The sequence below is a fragment of the Cygnus olor genome, chromosome 1 (genome assembly GCF_009769625.2).
Source record: "Cygnus olor isolate bCygOlo1 chromosome 1, bCygOlo1.pri.v2, whole genome shotgun sequence".
In the NCBI taxonomy this organism is placed as follows: Eukaryota; Metazoa; Chordata; class Aves; order Anseriformes; family Anatidae; genus Cygnus; species Cygnus olor.
The window spans coordinates 206,016,432-206,036,331 of NC_049169.1; the positions used below are offsets into that span (position 1 = coordinate 206,016,432).

Genomic DNA, 19,900 nt, shown 5'->3' on the forward strand with positions numbered 1-19,900 from the left:
CATAGATGAGATGCTCTCGGTAGCGGATCAGCAGGTTCCTGAGGATGCCCGCCTCGTTCAGGTCCCCCAGGCGGATCATGTCCTCCACCCCGTGGATGGAGGTGGGGTGCATGGGCTTGATGTGGCTGGCATTCTGTGGGGAAATCCAGTGCTCCTGGAAGAGGATGAGGGCAGAGAAAGATAGGTCATGGGAAGAAAGGAAAGGTCCGCCCCAGGCAGAAGGACCAGGTGGGAGAACATACATGGGAGAGCACGCAGACCACAGCTCCTATCCCCAGGGCATGACATTTCATTTGAAAGATTCAGAGCAGAAGAAGGAAAACAGTTTTTGGTTTACTGGAGCAGCAAGAGACACATGACATTAGCCATCCTGGCAGGAACACAATCCAGGGCAGCGCAGGCGTCCAGTGCATCAGGGGAGTTTTTAACAAATACCAGTCTGTTCGTCCCTTCACACAACTATATTTCCACATCACTGGTTAACCCTCTGCCACAAAATACTGCTAAGCAGAGAAAAGATGTTTTAGAAAACTAGAGAGAGGTGTACAGGAGTGGTAAATTACAATTTTATTGACAGAATGCCATTTAGATGGGTCACTTCTAAAGGGATTCAAAAGCCACTGCAAATTGGACACAAGGATCTGGCTGAACCAAAGCTTCTCTCTACCATTCTTGAAGGGAAAGAGAGCATTCACAGTTACCTCAGGTGGGATAAAGAATGATAAGGGACGGGAAACCTCCATAGTTCACCCTCTGCTTGCGATACAAGTGTTCCTGTAAAATAGCAATCACTACAGAGGTAGAGGTGGGAAACTGAAGGAGAAACTGTCTTTGGGCACGTCCTGTATTGGCAGGGGGTCAGGAAGGACTGGGTACAGCAGAGGAGGTGGTTTCTCTCAAAGCCCTACCCACATGTGTTTTGGAGGCTCTGTCATCATTACACTCAAGAAGCTTCTCACGATTTCACTCCCAGTACAGCCACAGAAGGAGGAACACAACGTTATCTCGTCTTTACAGTTGATTTCTAAGGATATTTCTAAAGCCATCATGACCCTTTCATCATGAGCATCCTTCCTCTTATTTCTGGAAATATTGGAAATGAGCAAAATTAGATCCGTTAACTGTGTTTGAATGGGAATGTTGTGTTGTCTCCTTTTGGTGTTGTAGGTTGCTACTCCCCAGCCTTTGTAAACTCTCCCCACACTTTGATTTTTATTTTATTAACTTTATTTTTAGCCTGTGTCTTCCTTGGCAGGAGTTTGGTTCAGAGCTGGGACTGTCTCCAAAGCTGTGGCTCCGTTCCAATATCCACTGGTATTAATGGAGTGAATCCCATCATCTTTAATGAGATTCAAATCGAGTTTTGCTTTCAAATAGCACCTGAGATCATGCTTTTAATCCTACCTGGGGCTTGTGCATGCACCAGACATAGAGCTGAAAAGCAAAACCGCAACCCTTTGTACGTACATTGCCTTCGTCGTCCACAACTTGGATCTGTCCGGAGTCACACAACTTAACCACCGCTCCAATGGGGACATCGAATTCCCGACCGGTTTTGAGGTCCATCCACACATAATCCCCCTGCAACCAAAGAGAGGACAGTGACAACTGTCAAGTGTCACTGCAGAAGGCTCAGCGTCCCTTGGGATAGAAGATGCTGAAGTTTTCCACCCAAAACATTGCTAAAAGTCAAGTGAATTCCTTTACAAACCACACCACCCCTTCTTCCCAAACGTGCCCTGTGAGGCAGAGCAGCGGGGTGGGAGCAGCGCTGTTTTTTACCCAGCTAAAAGGGGATGAGTAAATATGGAAGAGGTAGGGATCCTTCCTCTGGAGGCGGGCTCTTTGCACGCGATGCTGCTCAGTGGGTTGTATCTGCTGGGAGTGTGTTGGTCGGTAGCTTCCTGAAGCCCTGCAAGCTTTTAGCATCCATAAAATCAAAGGAAGAGTTTAGTGACAAATAGCATGAAAATCCGTATCCTTTTGAGTTTCAAATGTGCCACCTCTTTCATTTGAGACCTCTTTGTTTTTGTTTTGGGAGACAGAGCAAGCAGTTAACCCCTATCCACCCACTCCGTGTCACTGGTGATCCTACAGACCTCTGCCAGTCCTGCTCATCAGCTCTGCGGGTATTAAATTACTGGAATGCAAAAAGGCTTTTAAGAATATTTTTGTTCCTCAATCCAAGAGCAAAACCAAAAATAACCCAAAACCAAAGTCCTGAGCAGGATTTTCTGAAACAAGGCAGAATTATTTCCCACCCCTAACCTCAATGTGACGAGGCACTCCAATTAGGAGCTACCTAGTTAAATTATCATCAGGCATCTTTGCAAAAAACAAGAAGAGCAAACAGCAGGAAGGATCCCTCTGCATGTGGACTCTTATAAGCTCTTTGAGTAGCCACTACCAACCTTTTCCGTGGACAGAATATTTATGGATTTGGTTTGACCCCGGGGGCTGATGAACAACTTTCAGCCCCACTCTGGGCAGTGGGAATTGGAGATGTACAACAACAAAAAAATGGTCAAGCACACATCTGTCAAGTCGCCACTCCCTAGGACTTCAGATAGATGTTAACTGGTGAATGTCACAGGGATGTAAGGCTATACCCAGGGATCAACACATGGAGAAATGCTACACAAGAGGAGTCCCCAGACATTTTATGGTAGAATCCACACTTGGCAGCTGATTAACAAAGTCATGTTGCTTACATGTAGCTGAGGAGCTTTTGTCTGTGTTCCCTTTTCCTCAGAAGGCCATGCTACAGAGATGTAATAAATATCTTCACACAACTCATTAAAAATATAATATTGAGATATTTTTCTTATTAGCTGTCTTATCTCACATCCTATAACTCGGTGGAAAAGGATTAAAAAAAAAACCACATGAATGCAGTGTCATGTGCAGATACATTATTAATCAACTTATATTAATATTTATTTCTCTGCTCCTTTGATCCAAGACTCTGAAAATATTTCAGAGTGCTCAGTACTCTTATCCTACCTGCATAGCTGGGCAAATTCATGCACAGTGTGGGTAACTTGATCAAGGTGTCAGCAAGAGAAGGGTGGGGAGCTCAGTCCCCACTCAGTGGAGAGCCCTTCTGACACTTCAGTAGCTGTGTAAAAATGGCTCTAGATCAAGAAAACAAAACTTGTAATGCTGCTTTTTTTAAAAATTTGCTATCCCCAAAGTAAATTTCTTCTGTACTTCCCCTAGGACAACTCCTGTGCTTTGCCTGCCTAATGCTCAGGATGCTAGTTCCCTCAAAATGCTCTTTCTAAGCAAATTAAAATGTAGTTCCTAATACTTAAGCAACTAGTATTAAACAAAAAAAGTAAGTCTTATGGGATGGGCTAAGCTGGTAAGCTCAGAAAGGCCTGGCTGGGTTGAAAATTAACATCACCTATTAAGGCTGCTGACATATTTCATTCCCCCACTTTAATGAATTTCATATAAAGCCCATGGAAATCAGTTACACTCCTTCTGCTGATGCAATCGCTTTTGGATCAGCCCAAATAACAGCAAATATACTGGGGATTTTAGGGCAAATCGGGGTGATTCATGCATTTACCAGCTCCAGTGGATGGGCTCATAAGTCGCATAACCTTCCTCATGCCTGGCCTGTTTGTTTTCCATCACACACAACAGAGCAGTGAGAATCCCACCAACCCCTTTACAATACCTACATGGCCCAACTCTTCCTCTTCAAAGCAGCTTCTAGGTGCTAGAGACCCTCCAAGTGCTCTGGGGCAGATCCTGTGGTCAGGACCTCACACCCTAAAGGCAAGGACGGCCAAACAGAGGTGCAAGAAGAGGGGGCACCAGGAGAGGTGCACAAAGAGATCATCTCAATTCTGGAAGAAGATCTTCAGGAGGAGCTTCCAAGTGCAAAGACAACGAGGTTGCACCATGGGGGAGCGATAATGCTCAGGGTGAGGGGTTGGAAAGGCTCTGGAGGAAGGTGAGAGAAGCTGGCACAAGAAACACAAGGATCACACCAGACAGTGAGGTGGATTTCAAAGTGGTTTAAAAGATCCCAGCCGCATTTATAGCCTGGGACCCCCTATCTTACCGCTAAAATCGTCGTGGGCTTCAGGGCCTGGTTGACGTTGCGGAGCAGTGTCCATTTGCCCTGGTCTCTCTCCTGGTCTTCCACCACCTCAGGGCACGGCTGCACAAAGACAACCTTCTTCCTTTTTAACATTTCCAAAGTCTTGCAGTGGTGTTTGCCCCTCTCCTTCTACGTGTATCCCACCATGGATGCCAGAGAGCTGCAGCTGGTTTGCTTCAGACGTCCAACACGCCTGCTGGGTGCGAGACACCCACTGACCTCATTCACAGCACGGCTCTTGGGACAGATCCGCTAGCAGAAAAATTTCCACGCACCAGCCATGGTCCTCCACTGAACTCTAGCTGAAGGCTGGGAGCCCCAAGGCAAAGTCAACAGCTTTGCTTCTCTTCTCTTCAGTTCCCCCAGTCCTTCCAGGGAGGGGTGATAGTTGGTCGGGGACCTGAAGGACTCTGCAAGCACCAGGTCTGGAAGAAGGACTGCAGGATTAGCAGAAAACCTGTTCATTCCCCCATGATTTCTCTCCAGTACCTTCCTTTCTTCATGAAAAACCCGCTGCCAGCTTGAGGGCATCCGGCACCGAGCACGCTCGGGTGCTTATTAATCCACAAATGCAGTCGGTCCCCATTTAACACATGGTACTTAATTAACCTAATACCTTCACATACCAAATTAACCAAAGCGCAGCGGGAACTCAAAACCAGAGGCCATCTGCATTTTCTTTAAACTGATCACCTTGAGTAGATCCGTAGCAGCTGAATTTTAAATAATTGAGTGGAAGGTGTTCGGAGCAGCACGGCCTCCGCGCCTATGTGTGAGAAGAGCACCTGGGCTGGGGACTAAAATGTGCTGAAGGCGAGGACCGCGGGGATAACACTGGCTCTACACCTGGCTGCTCTACAGACCCGCTTTTCAATCTGGGGCCCAGCATCGTCCACAGAAATGCTGAGTCTAACTCAGCATCACTTGCATGGACCAGAGCAATGCGTGCTGAGACAACGGTGCAGCTGCTAAGCTTTCCACAGCATTCTCATTTATCCCTGTTTTATTGTGAAATTCTGCTGATGCCTTGATTCCCCAGGGTTTCAGAGCCATTTGTCCGTGATGCAGAGGACATATTTTTGGTGGAAAGCTTTCTAGAGGAAGGAAGGCTTTGTAGGTTTCCTGATGAGATACAATAACCAAGAACAACTGTAGATGATGTGTGTCAAACTCAAACCAAGCTGCTTCTGCTATTCAGTGGACAGCAGTGACACCAAGGAGGCAGTCCCAGCCTGAGGGGCAGATGATGGATTAACAACTCCGTGGGTTTACACCATGTTATGGAACCCCAAGAAATAAGGGGCTTAATCTTTGTAGCTGTGAATTGATGTGATGAGTAGGTCAAGTCTCACAGGTAAGAAGACATTAAGGGTGTCTACAGCTTGCCAAAGGAAGGAGCAAGAAAAATTCTGCATGAGATGTAATAGTGATGCAGGGAGGAGACGGATCGAATAGAACAATCCCATGGGAGATGTCAACCTCCAGCATGACCTGAAAACACCGTGCTGTAAATGACTCCATTTTCACCTAGCAAGTGCAAGACAGATGCCTGATCAAAGCCAATAATCAATGAGGGGGGTCTGTATGGGAGGAAAGGCTGAATAAATGTAGATAAAGGAACACATAGGATGAGCTCTTGGTCCCTGCCACGCTGCTGAAACTGCAGCAGCGTGTGAGCGGAACAGAGAAAGAGCAACCAAGGCATTGCAATTACTGCTCAGCTACTGCCTGTACCATATTTCTGAGGCTCCACAGCAGCGTGTGCTGCCAAAGAGTAAACTAAGGAGCAGCGATGTGAGACGGTTTGCCCAAGGTTACCCTTGGAGCAAAGCAGGAAGCGAGCCTGGAGGGCTAGATCCAGTCTCGGCAGCCCCGTTACATGCGCGTGCTCATCTTTTCCCTTGGGCTGGAAGCCCACACATTTCCACCAGGCATTTTCTGCATCGTTCCCCCATAGCAGGAGTTTACCAGGGGCTTGTTAGAGCCACAGAGGGGCGTGGTGTTTGCACGGTGTTATCTGCACAGCCTCCTGGAGATGGGAAATCCCATCCTGCTGGACCTGGAGTGGAAACCAGCCTCCCTTCTGCGTGCATCGGGGGCAGAGCAACAGCACAAAGCCTCCTGTTGGCACATATTTTCTAAGAGGATGTGCTATGCCTGATGTGGGAAACAAATAAACATGCTTAGGACGATAAGGGAGGGATGCAGAGGAGGAAAAGGAAGCACTAGCTGGCTGGCAGCCTGGCAGCAGTGCCGTCCGGGTTAGGTTACAGCTCCCCGGGGTAACGTTAGCTCCTCACTGCAGAGATGGAAGTACGAGCCCCAAGAGCCATGCTGGGACACAAACTGAGGATTTGCTGGATCTCTGCAGCTGCAGGCTCAGCTGGGAGCGGGGTCCTGTTGTGCCGTGAGTCATGCACACCTAACCCTAACCCTAACCCTAACCCTAACCCTAACCCTAACCCTAACCCTAACCCTAACCCTAACCCTAACCCTTACCCTAAGGGATTGATGTGACACTGGCGACAGCTTTGTGACACTGCTGAGACCTGAGCTCTCATTAAGTCCTGCTGCACTGGCATGGACCTCTCTGCTGGAGGAAAAAAAGGGGAAAACCACCTGCAAGAACCCCCTACACAACAGGTGAACCTCCTGATTTAAAAAGAGCTTGGGTTTCTTTACACCCACCTGTTCCTCAGACCCAAAGAAAGTGCACGAGGTGCTGCCAGGGCTGAGGAAGTGTTCTCAAGCTGGCTATTTTGCAGCTGTCACTGAAAAGCTGTTCTTCAGTGAAACAGGTCAGGTGGGACTCCATCAGCCCAGTGCATGTGTTCAATATATCCAGGTCTCTGCTATATTCAAGGGAAAAAGGAAGCATTTCTATGGGTACCTCTCTATAAAGCAGGTATTTAATCTAGGTCAGATGATGCTCACCTAAAGGGGTGGGTGAAGAGGGAAGTTTGGTGATAGACGCCTACCCTATGTGTGTCCAAAGCTAGGTATGATAACTCCTATCCCTAACAGGGATGCTGAAATGTCCTGAGGGCTGCTCTTCAGGGGAACTCCTGGTAGTTGGTCACCCTAATAATTTTGCTGCTGCTTTTTCATAAATAAATAATATTTTCTTCCCAGCTTCTTGCAGCACATCAGGCACCCGCTGTCAGCCCAGGTAACATGCTGCACACACGAGCTCTCTGAAGCCGAGGCAGAGATGTAGGGGGAATCGTTAAATAATTCAGTAATCAATGCACCGCTCGCTCAGCCTGTAACTTCAATACTGACAGTAGGGGAAAAAAAACAACCCACAAATGTGGCAACAGTCCCAACCTTTTCCCATTTGGTGCTGAGGGGCAAAAAGGATGGATTTAGGTGTGCAAGGGATGCAACGAGGCTGGGCTCTCGGTGATTCCTGCGCTCATCCCTGGCTTTTGGCAAGGAGCTTGTTGTTGACTGCTCAGGACCTCTGGGCTCAGTAGTGGGTTTTAGGCGTGCAGACAAACACGGGGACGGAGTATTTAATCCGTGACTTGTAGCCGATGGAGATCTGCCTGAAAGGCGTGGACGACGCAGAGAATCCCCAATCCCTTGACGTTGCAAGCAGATTAGGTTGGCCCCGGGTGCTGAAGGCTCGCACAAAAAGCTGACAGCCACTGCCTGGGGACGTGGCTGCAAAATCTGATAAGAAGTGGAACAGGAAATGGAGACTGAGCTTTTGAGCCCCCCAGATGGGTCCTGTCCCAAATGCACGGGAAATGGGGCCAAAGGAAGATAGCCTAGCAATCGTAAGGCATGCAAATCTGCAAGGCTGGAGATGAGAAGAATAAAATCAGGAGGAACCAGTGTGAAGTGCTCCTGGCCAGTCTGAGGGGGTGCTCTGTAGGATGGGAGCTTGCAATTTGGCACTATTAATCAACGAGCTGCTCCTTCAGGTCCTGGGACTGGAGAGCTTGCACTGGTGCCGCACTGGGAGCTCTCAAATCCATCTGGATCCTCCAAAAAGTCAGCCCCATCCTCCTGGATAACCGAGGGTACAGCTGGGAGCACCCTGGGCTGCAAGAGGAGGCTTGATGCTCCCCTTGCCCTCAGCCACACAGAAGCAAGGATTTGGGATGTTCTCCTTCAAATGCATGCCATTCTCTGCAGTAAGCTTTAGGCAGATGGGACTAAGGGAATGCCATCGCCTTCTCTGAACATGATTTGGGAAGGGGAACACCAAACCCACAAAAGATCAGACACAGAAATGTAAATTCAAAGTGATGTTTGCCATCCCGCCTCAGAAAGGCTGTTCAAAGAAGCCAAAAAGCAATGACACAAATTCAGTTGTTTTACCTGATTCCATTCCTGGGGAAAGAAAACAGGACTTTTCCAACCTTTGTGATTAAAATCTCTTTTACTTTTCACACATAACCTGTCAAATCCCCTTTCAGAGTTTCAGCACGTGGAGGCAGCTGATTAGCTTCATCTTTCATGCTCTGGGAGCTCATTTCACCTTCGTTTCTTTACTCCAGGCTCCCCCTTCCCTCCTCCCTGCCTCTCCACAACCTCACAGCCTGCAATTAGTTCTTGTGTACCGAACAGACATGGGACTATGGTAATCTGCACAGCTATTCCTACATAAACAGAAACAGCAGAAATAACAGAACATAGTGTAAAGAAGTGTTTAATCCTAGTAAAATGCTTTTTTATTTTTTTTATTTATTTATTTTATGTTATTTTATTTATTTTGCAGATGGGATTAATCTATCTTAGTATAAATGCAGATTTCTCATCAGAAATGAGTTTGTGCTAAGGGTCTACATTAGCCAAAGTGGCACTGATACGTCTAGACAAGCGCTATCATTTAAAATAGCTTCTCTCATCCTTGGAAATATTGAATGAAAGGGGAGTAACACTGCTTTTCCCTTTTTGCTGTGCTGGATCTGAGCAGCGCTGCCCTTTTTGCGTGCTCCCTTTGCTTATGCACTGAGGGTTGTCTTGGTTACTGAGCAGAGTGTGGGGTCCGGGGCAAGGCTTTTTGCAGCTCATTCGATAGCATCCTGAGGGAGTCTGTGATGTGACTGCTTAAGAGAGATGTGGACTGCTCCAGGGGGGTGTTTGAAAGCCCAGTTCCTGGGAGGAATGAATGGCAGGTGAATGGGTTATGGAAAAAATAAAAATTGGCAATGCTAGTGATCCAGACTGTCTTGATACTGGTTTTTGTCCTGTAGGTACCAGCCTCGAGGATGGTGGTCTTCTTCTCTCCAAAAGGAGAAAAGATACTCCCAGACTTCAAGAAAATCTTGAGGTCATGAAGCACACGGACATTTCTGTCATCAGGAAAGCGATAACCGAACAAACCCTGCCAGTATTTGTTAAAACCCAACGAAATCATCTGCATTTCATTGCTGGCTTCATGGGTTTGGAGGCTCTGGGTTTGGCTCCACGCAAGGGCTGCAGAATTCTTCTATAGGTCACCCTTAAAATGGGCAAGCAGAGCAGATTTGTAGCTGAAGCCACTAGCCTGGACTCTTCGCGCTCCTCCACCCCCGTGGCTGGAAAGCTTCCCAGTTGCCACCCATGGGTCCCTGGAGACCCGAGGGACCTCACATCTGCTCCATGGGTTCCCGACAGCACAATACCAGCCCCATCTGCTGTAACTCTCTGGAACTGCCAAGTGCATCAGGAAGTCGGTTTCTGATGATTTCTCCATGAGTTTCAATTCAGCTTTCATGCTAGTAGTACCCTAACTGAAGCAGAATGAAGAAGGGCAGAGTGCGTATTTTAATCCCGAATTTCACACCACCACCACCATGTAAAAATATTCTGGCTGAAGGTAGGAAACCCAGAGTACAACCCGGTTGCTCACAGCTCTGAAGGAATTGCTTTTATAAAGGAAGGAGTCAGCAAGTCCAGCTAGACAAACCCTAACCTAGAGGCTGCAAGCAGAGGAAGAGTGGAGTTGTAGGCTAGTGTAAAATGATAGAGGTAGGAACAATCATCACTATTCACAGTCAGAGATGCAGTTGGCAGATTTAACCAAAATCCTTGCTTTGTTGGACCAGGACATGTACAGATGTGGGTGCCTTCAACCTGTGGGTTTGCAGCTAATCCATTATATTTCACTGGGCACATAGCAAAAAGATTTGGGTTTCAGAGAGTAATGAGAAGCAACATCAGTCCTTTTTGTGCACTCGCAGACCCAGAAACCTGCTTCAAAATCCAAGTCCCCCCAGATAATCACCAGCTGTTAAAAACAAAGTAATAGCCACAGCCTGAAAAAAAAAATAGACCTATTTCAATACATGAAATTATCAAGACATGGCGGTTGATAAGATGGCCAAGGGGATTACACATTATTGATGTTGTCCTAACTCTGGCAGCTGGAAGAATAAAGCCATAAAAGAAATGAGGCCTGCATGCTTTTGGGACAGAAACTAATTCCTGTATTCTTAGAGCTTCTTATTTTCCTCATGAGTATTTTCTTACAAGGACAGTCCATTCTGCATATGCTGCAGAGCCTGCATGAGGGATGTTGACTCCAAAGGGATTTTGTCTCACTCTTCATCCAGTTTACAACAAAAAGGTTGCATTACAAATGAATTGTGTTAGATGTTAGCCTGGGAACCAAACTTTCCGTTCTTTCGTGGGTTTGCATGGTACCTAGATGTTCTGGACCAGCAACGGTCAGCTAATTGGTGCTCAAGTAAAACCCTACATCACGTAAAGGGAAATTAATTAATGTAAAAAATGCTCATAGATTTTATACTTGTTTTGAGATACTCTGGGATTGCTGCATAGCCTTAATTTTGAGACCACAAGAGTATTATTGCATAGATTCGTTACACCTGTGTTTCTGTAAGGAACAGGCTGACAGAAAATCATTGTGTAAATACGGTTACTGCCTCCGTTGCCTTTTTCTGGATGCAAATGTTGTTTAACTGCAAGCATCTAGTTAATGGGAAAGGGCTGCCTCGCACTGAATACAGCGATTTTTATGGGGCTAAGGGGCAGTAAAACGCCTTTACAAAGTGATTTGCAGATCGTGAAAATGCAGCGTGTGACCTTAAGAGCCACTGGCCAGCGGTGTTTTTTGGCAATAAAATGGCTGGCTGGGTGCTAGGAGATAGACATAAATTGCTCCCGTTGCATTCACGCTGACTGCACAAAAGGCTTCGGAGCGGTGGTGTGCAAATCCCTGGCAGGGCTCTGCCCCACACAGGCACTTTCCCTGTCTTAAAGCCAAGCAGCACTTGTCTCTTTCTTCTCCAGCAGAAAATAAGCCAACATCTTCTTCTGTCAGGCTCTATAAAGTGACTCTGGTGAAAGGATGGAGGGCACCTGCTTCTTGGTTAAACAGTGGGGAGGGAGACGTGTTTTCAGCAATTGCTTTAGGTAGGACGTGAAAATGTCTGTGCAAGGCTAAAGCATCTCAGTGTCCATCGAGGGTCCATCTTGTCTTCACCAGTGGCCCATGTGGAAACCTAGGGCAGAGTGTAAGATGTGGGCAAGCCTATAGATATACTTCTTTAAAACACTTTTCCAGTACAAGAATAAGGGGCTACTGAATTAATTAGGAATTGGGAGTAGGAAATGAATATGAATTAGGTTCAGCACGAAGCAATGGAGGTGAATAGGGCACCTGGAGAAGTAAGGAGTTTTTATAGGGTTCAGGGAAACCGGAGAAGTAATCGGAAAGGTGTTGTGTTGGGCACTACTGACCAGATAAATCACACCGGGGAAAACCTCCAAGCTGAAATGTTGTAGTTGGAGGCCAGAAAATCAGCTGAAGGATAGGAAAATGCTGGGAGGAAATTACTCCATACACTGACTTGTCCCTCGATGTTCACCAGCAGTTGGTTTTGGAGGCAGAATACCCTATATTGTACTGAACGAGTATGGCCAGTTTCTCTGTGTTCCCAATTTCTGCACACTGTAACTCAGGAAATTTCTGTTCAGAAAAAGAAGTGCTCGAAATACGTAGCTGGTGAAGTTTTCTCCTTTCATGAAATTGCCTAATGGAGGGTGAAATCCTCGTAAGCTTTTAAGATTGACCTTTCCCCAGGGCAAGAAAGCAGCAGCATTCCTCTGCCACTGCCACCTCCCTCCTGCCGACAGCAGCAAGGGTGGTTTGGGACAGAAAGGCGAGGAGGACTGATCCGTGGTATCACCTTGTCATGTCTTCAAAACTCATACGTAGACAGGGTCAACAAGGAAAAGGCAATTCCCCTCCATCGCAATAATGTGACTTGATTGGAACGTATGATTTTGATAAACTCATTGGATCTCTGTCTTCAAAGTCAACTTTTAAATCCAGTAAAATATTGTATTTGTTGCCTATACCATGACACCTCAGTAGACATTCCCTGTGCTCCCATCTCAACTTTCTTCTGAGAAAGAAATTCCGTTTTTCAGCTTGTGCTAGTGAAAAGGTCTGTTATTGCTTTCCTTCCCCTGGGCCCAGGAGCTGTGCACAGCTTCTTGAATCTGACTGCAGGAAAGCCAGGCCTTGGCTGTCTCCTTTTTTAATGAAAACTGCTGGAAATCTACACTGTGCTAACAAACACTGCTGCTGCTGCTTGAAAAAGGAATGAATTTTACACTGGGACAGCCAAATCTTTCACTAGAGTACATCAGCATCACTCAAGTGTCTCTGACCCCAAACCCATGAAATATCGAGGGTTTGTTTTCTGATGCCTTGCTGCTGAATGCTTTTGAATTGTGCAAGAGGAATTTGATGAAGAGGAAGGCTGAGCAGGGAGAACCGCCTGTCTGACACGCAGCCATTCGTACCAGAAACATATGGAAAGGACGGTCCCATGCCCCATCAGGGCTGCCATATCACAAACATTTCCTACAGCAGCCTTGTAGGCTTAAATGTCTTCCCTTTCCCCAGATCCCTCTGATTTCCAGTCCCTATATCTCACCGGAGAACTCATCTGAGTTAAAAATTATAGGAGTGTGTAGGGACAGGAGTGGGATGGAGATGAGATGGGGATGGGATGGGGATGGGGATGGGGATGTGGGGATGGGATGGGGAGAGGATGGGGACGGGATGGGGATGGGATGAGTATGGGATGGGGATGAGATGGGGATGAGATGGGGATGGGGATGGGGTTGGGATGGGGATGGGATGGGGAGAGGATGGGGACGGGATGGGGATGGGATGAGTATGGGATGGGGATGAGATGGGGATGGGATGGGGATGGGGATGGGGATGGGATGGGGATGGGATGGGGAGAGGATGGGGACGGGATGGGGATGGGATGAGTATGGGATGGGGATGAGATGGGGATGAGATGGGGATGGGAGCCCCTTACTCTGCTCTGTTGGCACTACCGGGATGAAGATGCTTCTTCCCATCATGAACAGGAATCAGAGCCTCAAGGGTTGGAATGAGGACTGAGGGAAATCAACCCTCACATTGATCCCTACCTGTGGGGTAAGGGGAAATGAAGGATTTCCGGCCTCCTGTCCCACCATGCCGGCTGATGCCCCACAGCCACACGAGGTTCAAGATTCATTACAGGGTGGTTTTTTTTTTTTATGGAAAGCTTATACAAACAGTGAGACTTCTTCAGAGTCAGGCTGTGATGAATTGGAAGGCTTAAAAGAAAGAGGTGACTTAAAGGAGATGAATTTATCTCTTCTTGCTTCAGACTTTGTGTCTCAGCAAGTTAAGTGACATCTTTAGGGACTCTGACAGACACAGAGAAGTTACCATCAAGCATGACAAGATGTCTTGCAAGAGCTGTCCCTGGGATGTAGATTTTCCCTGGGGAAACCTAAGCTCCCAAGATTAACTCAGGATAAATTTTGTTATGGGGTGCTTCACAATTTCCTACGCCCTCAAACGAAGGTCCCATCAGCTGGGTATTTTGCTATTCCCTCTTGAAAAAGCAAAAGTGAGCTCACCCACAGACATAACAGCTCTCCCTCCAAGCTTTCCTTGCCTTGAGATCAAACAGAATAAGGTTTCCAGTGCTTACACTTTGGGAAAAATGGATGCTGGGAGCTTGTCTGAGTAATCAAGAAGCAGGAAGGAGTACGTTCAGACAGGCTCTCGGAGGCTGGGTATCTCCACACCAGGACTGAGACTGTTTGCTGTACCTTTATTTGACATCCTGTAATTTATATTCCGCAGCCATAGCGCTGCGAGAGCATCTCCCTAGCCTGCAGCTTCATTTTCTGCACACAGCTACCCGGGTGCTTTAATTGTCCCATAAATCTGATGGAAAGGATTTGATGCAGAGAGCTGTTAAAATGCCAAATGTCTTGAGCACAGCAACTAATGAATGGCTCCCAATGATTCATGTTTCAATCTATATGCAAATGTGCCCTTTGGTTGGCTTGTGCCGGACTTTTCATTGCTGCATTACAGCTATCCAGGGAAGCCTCAGACTCATAGATCAGACAGATACAAGGCATAAATGGGCAAAGACTTAAATTATTCAGTGTTTATGAGAAAAGGAATCCAAACAGTGGGCTTACACTTTGCTTTTTATAATAACATGATTACAGATCAGCCCTGAGAAGACCTACAATAACGTTTGTTTTCCCCCCCCGCCCCTTCTTGCTATCAAAAAATATGGCACAATGAATCACTTAGAGATTCGAGGCTGAATGCGTGTTATCCGATATCACCCAGGGCCAGAAAAATGTGTGTCAGCTCCCAGTGCAAATAGCGCTCGCAGAGCCCAGCTGAGAGATGTTTGTGAATGGACTGAGGGATTTCAAAATCCCTCTGCTATTCTTACTTCCAGGAAGGAGAATCATCTCCTGGAGTGTCACACACAGTCTCTGTGAATGCTCTCGATCAGAAAATCTGTTCTTGCTCATTAATGAACTGCACAGATCCCTTTCATCTGCAGTGCTGTGTGCAATTCTAGTGTTGGAAAGTATTAACTAAACTGGGGAAGGTGCAGAAAGAGCTGCCACTGTCACAGGAGGGCTGGGAGTTTGTTTTACGAGTTTAAAAAAAAAAAAAAAAGAAAGATTTTGGAGGATTTCAGTCAATCCCAAGGCTGGGAGGGAAAGTGACTGCTCTCTATCACCACTGGAGAAATGGCAAGAAGGGAAAAGGGCAATTTTAGCCAAAAGCTGATGCTGGCACTATAACAGGTATCTGCCAGGAAGCCACAAATGCTTTCACAAAATATAGTTTTCTATGTCAAGGACAGCGTTGTTCACGTAGGGCTTGTTTTGTGGGGTTTAAAGCTAGAATAGTGTTGGGTTGTGGATAGAAGGTCTGGATTGCCAGTTTCCCCACTGCTGTCAGCCCATGCCCCAAGCTGCCCTAGATTCATTGCATCGCTCTCCAGAGCTCGAAAGCGGTCTCCAGCTCCATCTTCATGTGTCAGGCAAGGCGCTTGTCCTCCCCCAAGGGATCTATAGACTGTTAGAAATTATCAGGGGAACATTAGCTGCCCTCCAAAGGTAACCCTGGCCAGACTGGAAAAGGGGAAGGCTCAGGAAGCAGATTCCAAAGGAAACATTAGATGTTTGGCTTCATTCCTTTCAAGTTGGCTTTCAGCCTTATCTAAATCAACTCCCACAGCCAAAATGGGACTTTGGACCGAACATATTCAAACACTTAAATATTAATGTAAAGGGATCCTCTCAGAGGCCTTCGTGGTGTTGAGATTCCTCTGTTTTGTGCATTTAAGGCCCAGTTCTGGGTTTTATGCTCAAAGAACTGACAGAGGTGGCACCGACTTGGCAGGATGGATAGTTGCAGAGAAACTGCGAGGTTTTGGCATTGCCCCCAGGAACAACCCCACAGGCAGCACTGCTGAGCCAGGCGAACAGAGCTGAGGTTTCTGACCAAGCTTTTGCTCCTGGAAAGCTTCAGACTAGTTGGAGACACCTTCCTTACATGTCTGTCCCCCTGGTGTCAAGCTGAACTAGAGCTTTATAGCAGGAGACCTTTCCACCGTGCTTGACCCATCAGGAACTTCATTTCTTTCATTTACCTGGTTGTGCTAGGTCTCTGCTGTTTCTTTTCACTCCTAATTCTACCTCTCTGCCTGAAACACCAAGAGTAGGCATGTGGCAAGCAGCAGGTGTTTGCCCCTTGCCATTGGGACCGTGGTGGCCTTGGCAAACCCCTCACTGAGGAGAGGAGATGTGCTGCTCACCAGGACATCCGTGCTCCAGGCCAGTGCACCCTCCTGGTCTCAGCTCCGTCTCTTCTTTAAATAAAAGACAGAACATGCAGGAATGAGCTGCTACTGTGCTGCAGAGCCAAACGAACTTGTCAGGCTGCCAGGACAGGAATTTGGGAAGCCCTCCTTTTATTCCTTCCCTTTCTTTGTGCATGGAAATGAACTTGCCATCAGTAATTTGCTAGTGACTAAAGCTGATAAGTTTGGCTCCCTGCGGGCCCCTGCTGGGGAACAATATTGGCTTTTCTTCTGAATTACTGAGTGGAAGGCACAGAGAACAGGGTAGGGGCTCTGTCTGTTGCCTTTTTCTTGCTCAGAGCCGTGCACTGCCCTCCACACTGAGCTGTCCAGAGCCAACCTCTAAGGGAGACGTTAAAAAACCAAAAATCCAGAGTTATAGCTGGGCAAAAGCAGGAAAAACAAGCTATAGGAGCCAAAAGCTCCATGCTGATCTATCTGCCTTTACTAGCAGTTGCCGGAGCCCTGGCACAGGCTGCCCAGAGAGGGGCTGGGGGCTCCTCCTTGGGGATCTCCAGCAGCCGCCTGGACGTGGGGCTGGGCCCCCTGCTCGGGGTGGCCCTGCTGGAGCAGGGCTGGCACCACAGGGACCCGCAGCTGCCTGACACCACCAGCCACTCGAGGTCTTGTGAAAATTTTCAAGGGAAAAGGGGTGGGAGGGAAGGATTGTGTGAATGCTGTGTACATTCAAGAATTAAAGAAAAAAAAGACAGAGGGAAAGCTCTCTGCAAAGTCATACTGATCAGGAACGGCACAGATGGATCTCTAAAATCTTCGAGCAAAACTATAGGAGGAAAAATACTGCTGCTAGCTGCAATTAAATGTCACAATAAACAGCAGCTCTTTGGACCACAAAGGGCAAAAGTAGTTCAAATCTCACTCACACTAGACCTTTAGATGGGGTAAAGAATGCAAAGAAACCTGAGAACGAGCCCATATCTGCTAACAACTGGGCAATAAATACCCAGTTCTATGCATATCTATTCCCTGATATTTGTCAGCAAAAAGCTGCTCAACATCTGAACCTAAATCAGGGAGAGCTTAGTCTCAAAAATATTGAGAATAGCAGGAAATGGAAGACGTTTTTGAAAACTGTAGGTTGTTTCGAAGGTCTGTTTTTTTTTCTCGTTTTGTAATGAGAAGTTGTAATCCTGAAGTAATGCATCAAAAAGTGCTGATAACTTTTAGGAGTCCATCTGGGGATTCCTTATACAGTTTCAACACACAGTCCTTGTGAACTAAGATGTTTGCATGGAAAACAACTGACTATCTGCTCTAAAAAACCCTATAGGAGACTGAACAATCACACTGAATAGTCAGCAAGGCTTCAATATAACAGACCCTTGAAATTCCTACCTGGACGTGATGGGCTTTGAACACTCAAGTGATACCAACACATCAGTCACAAATGGCTCCAGGTTTTATTCCCCATCATCCAGCTTTCGGGACAAAAATATCAGCATGTTTTTCCTTCCATTATAACATCCTATAAACACTCCCTCACCTGTTGACATAGGGGCAGCATCGCTCCTGCTCTGCTCCAGCTTTATTGCTGTACCACTGCAGGTAGGAGAGGTAAAAGCCCAAGAAATCAGCACTGGTTTCACACCAGATCAACTGCTTAGTGAGGTTTTAATGAGGAGCCAAGTCCCAAACTGGATGCCCAGGCTAACTGATGGCTGGAGTGGGGGCTATAAGGCATCAAGAGCCTTGATGATGTTATTGAAGCTGTTACTGCCACCCTTTGCTGTAACTTTCATTAAAGCAGAGGGGGCAGAAGAAAATAATGAGGTTCCTGCACCTCAGCTCACCATTCACAGTTGAGTCCACCTGAATGTCATAGGATAAATACAGGATAAATGGAGATTTATCCTACCCTAGGAGAGGCGGGAGGGAAATGACTTCAGAAACGTCCCCCTCCCTTCCTAAACAAGATACCTTGTTTTTAGAGAACTAGAAAAATTAAAATTGATTAAAACTCTGCAAAGAGCAAATTTAGACAAAAACAGAAGACTATGAGCTAGTATCTAAGGGCTATGAGCAGTATCAGCTGATCTGCTGAGCTTTCAGATCAGCATTTCAACTTACTTTGTTTTAATTTCCACACCTGTTTTCTTTGGCATCACAAACTCCATCTGTCGGAGTTTGCGATGTGGAGCCAACACCTCTGCATCTTTTGGGAGGGGACTGAGCTCCTTATCTCCCCTAGGGAAACATAGTCTCTCTGAGGTGCCTTCAACTCCCAAAGTATTGCTCGGCTCTTCTTGCCACTGGTACAAACTGGTACCACTGGGGTTCCTGCGCACAGCTTCAAAGGCCCAGTGCTTTCTGCCCAGTTGTAGCCAAAAACATATTTGCCGAGACAGACACAGAGTTGAATCAAACCTGTTGGGTAGATTTGCTCCACCGTTTCAATTTGCCCCCAATCCAAGATGCTTGACAGCACTGTCAGTCCTACTCAGGTGAGAGATGGCAATGAGATAACCCAGAGGAAACTGAAAGAGTCGTGCCCAAATGCAGGGAAAACTACAGTCTGAAGCCCTAAATGATAACTTAGATTACACAAGAGTCTTCATGCAACTTAATGCATCAATTCTTTTTAAATGTGGAAAAAAAAAAAAAAAAAACTCCTCCCCCCCCCCCCCCCCCCCCCCCCCCCCGCCTTTTCTTTTTCCATAGCTACTGGAAATCAAAAATCAGTTTGTGCAGTGATCGTTCTTCATGGCTGGCAAAAAACTGTTTTATTCTCCTGCATATCCAGGACTCACGTGCAGCTCCTGGGCCATCCCAGATGAGAAAATAGAAGCAGAGCATTGCATGAGGTTAATCTGGACTACACACACAAAGCAATTATTTCCTCTAAGCCAATCAAGGATTAAGGCTAATGAGTATCCCTGCATCTTGTAACAGTCCTTTTAGAGAAATAGAATCGGATGGAAATAGCTTGAGGGGACCCTTCCTCCCCCCCCCCCAAAGAAAGCTTGTATTAGTCTTTGGGTGATGGAGTAAAATTAGAAATGCTGAAGAGAGCATCACTTACCTGTCGTAGAATGACCATGGTTTCTGTATAAACACATCAGCAATCACCAGGAATGAACCTAAAGCAAAAGAAATTGGCAATTAATGGACCGACACCCTGACTCATATACCCCCTCCTGACACCGATGGGTCAGATCCATCCCCTCGGCATGGAAGAAGGTTAGGAGCACTTTAACTCCTAATGCTTTCATAATATTAATTCCAGACAGCGTGAGACAATCCTCTAATACACCAGGATTAATGCCTGCACGGTGATGAATGAGACAGGGACTGGAGGTTGCTTATGCAAGTGGTGTTTTGTAAACGGAGTCCTAGAAAGTTATCCAAAGATTAACTGGCAAACAGGCTGATGCTGATTTCTTGCACGTACCACCAAATCCCAGGGTACGAGTTAATGCATGTGAAGAGCTGCCCTGTCTTTACTGCTCAAAAGGCTGGATGGACTGATCAACTTCTAAGCAAAACTGCTTTCAGGAGGGCAAAGAAAAGACCAAGCCCTCCACCGTAGCCCACAGATAATATCTGCATTAGGCAGAGCATCTCTACGTTCTGTCCCTGCCTGTTGTACGTGCTGTACCTTTGTGGGATT

General features: G+C 46.7%; 1 protein-coding gene across 1 annotated transcript in view; it reads right to left on the reverse strand.

Moving 5' to 3' along the window:
* The window catches only part of MYO7A (myosin VIIA), a 94,226-nt gene that overhangs the window by 57,978 nt on the left and 16,348 nt on the right, over window positions 1–19,900 (reverse strand). The window contains 3 exon segments of the mRNA XM_040544483.1: window positions 2–154; window positions 1,468–1,581; window positions 19,313–19,370. Coding sequence (XP_040400417.1) covers window positions 2–154; window positions 1,468–1,581; window positions 19,313–19,330 — 285 coding nt within the window. The 5' untranslated portion in view covers window positions 19,331–19,370.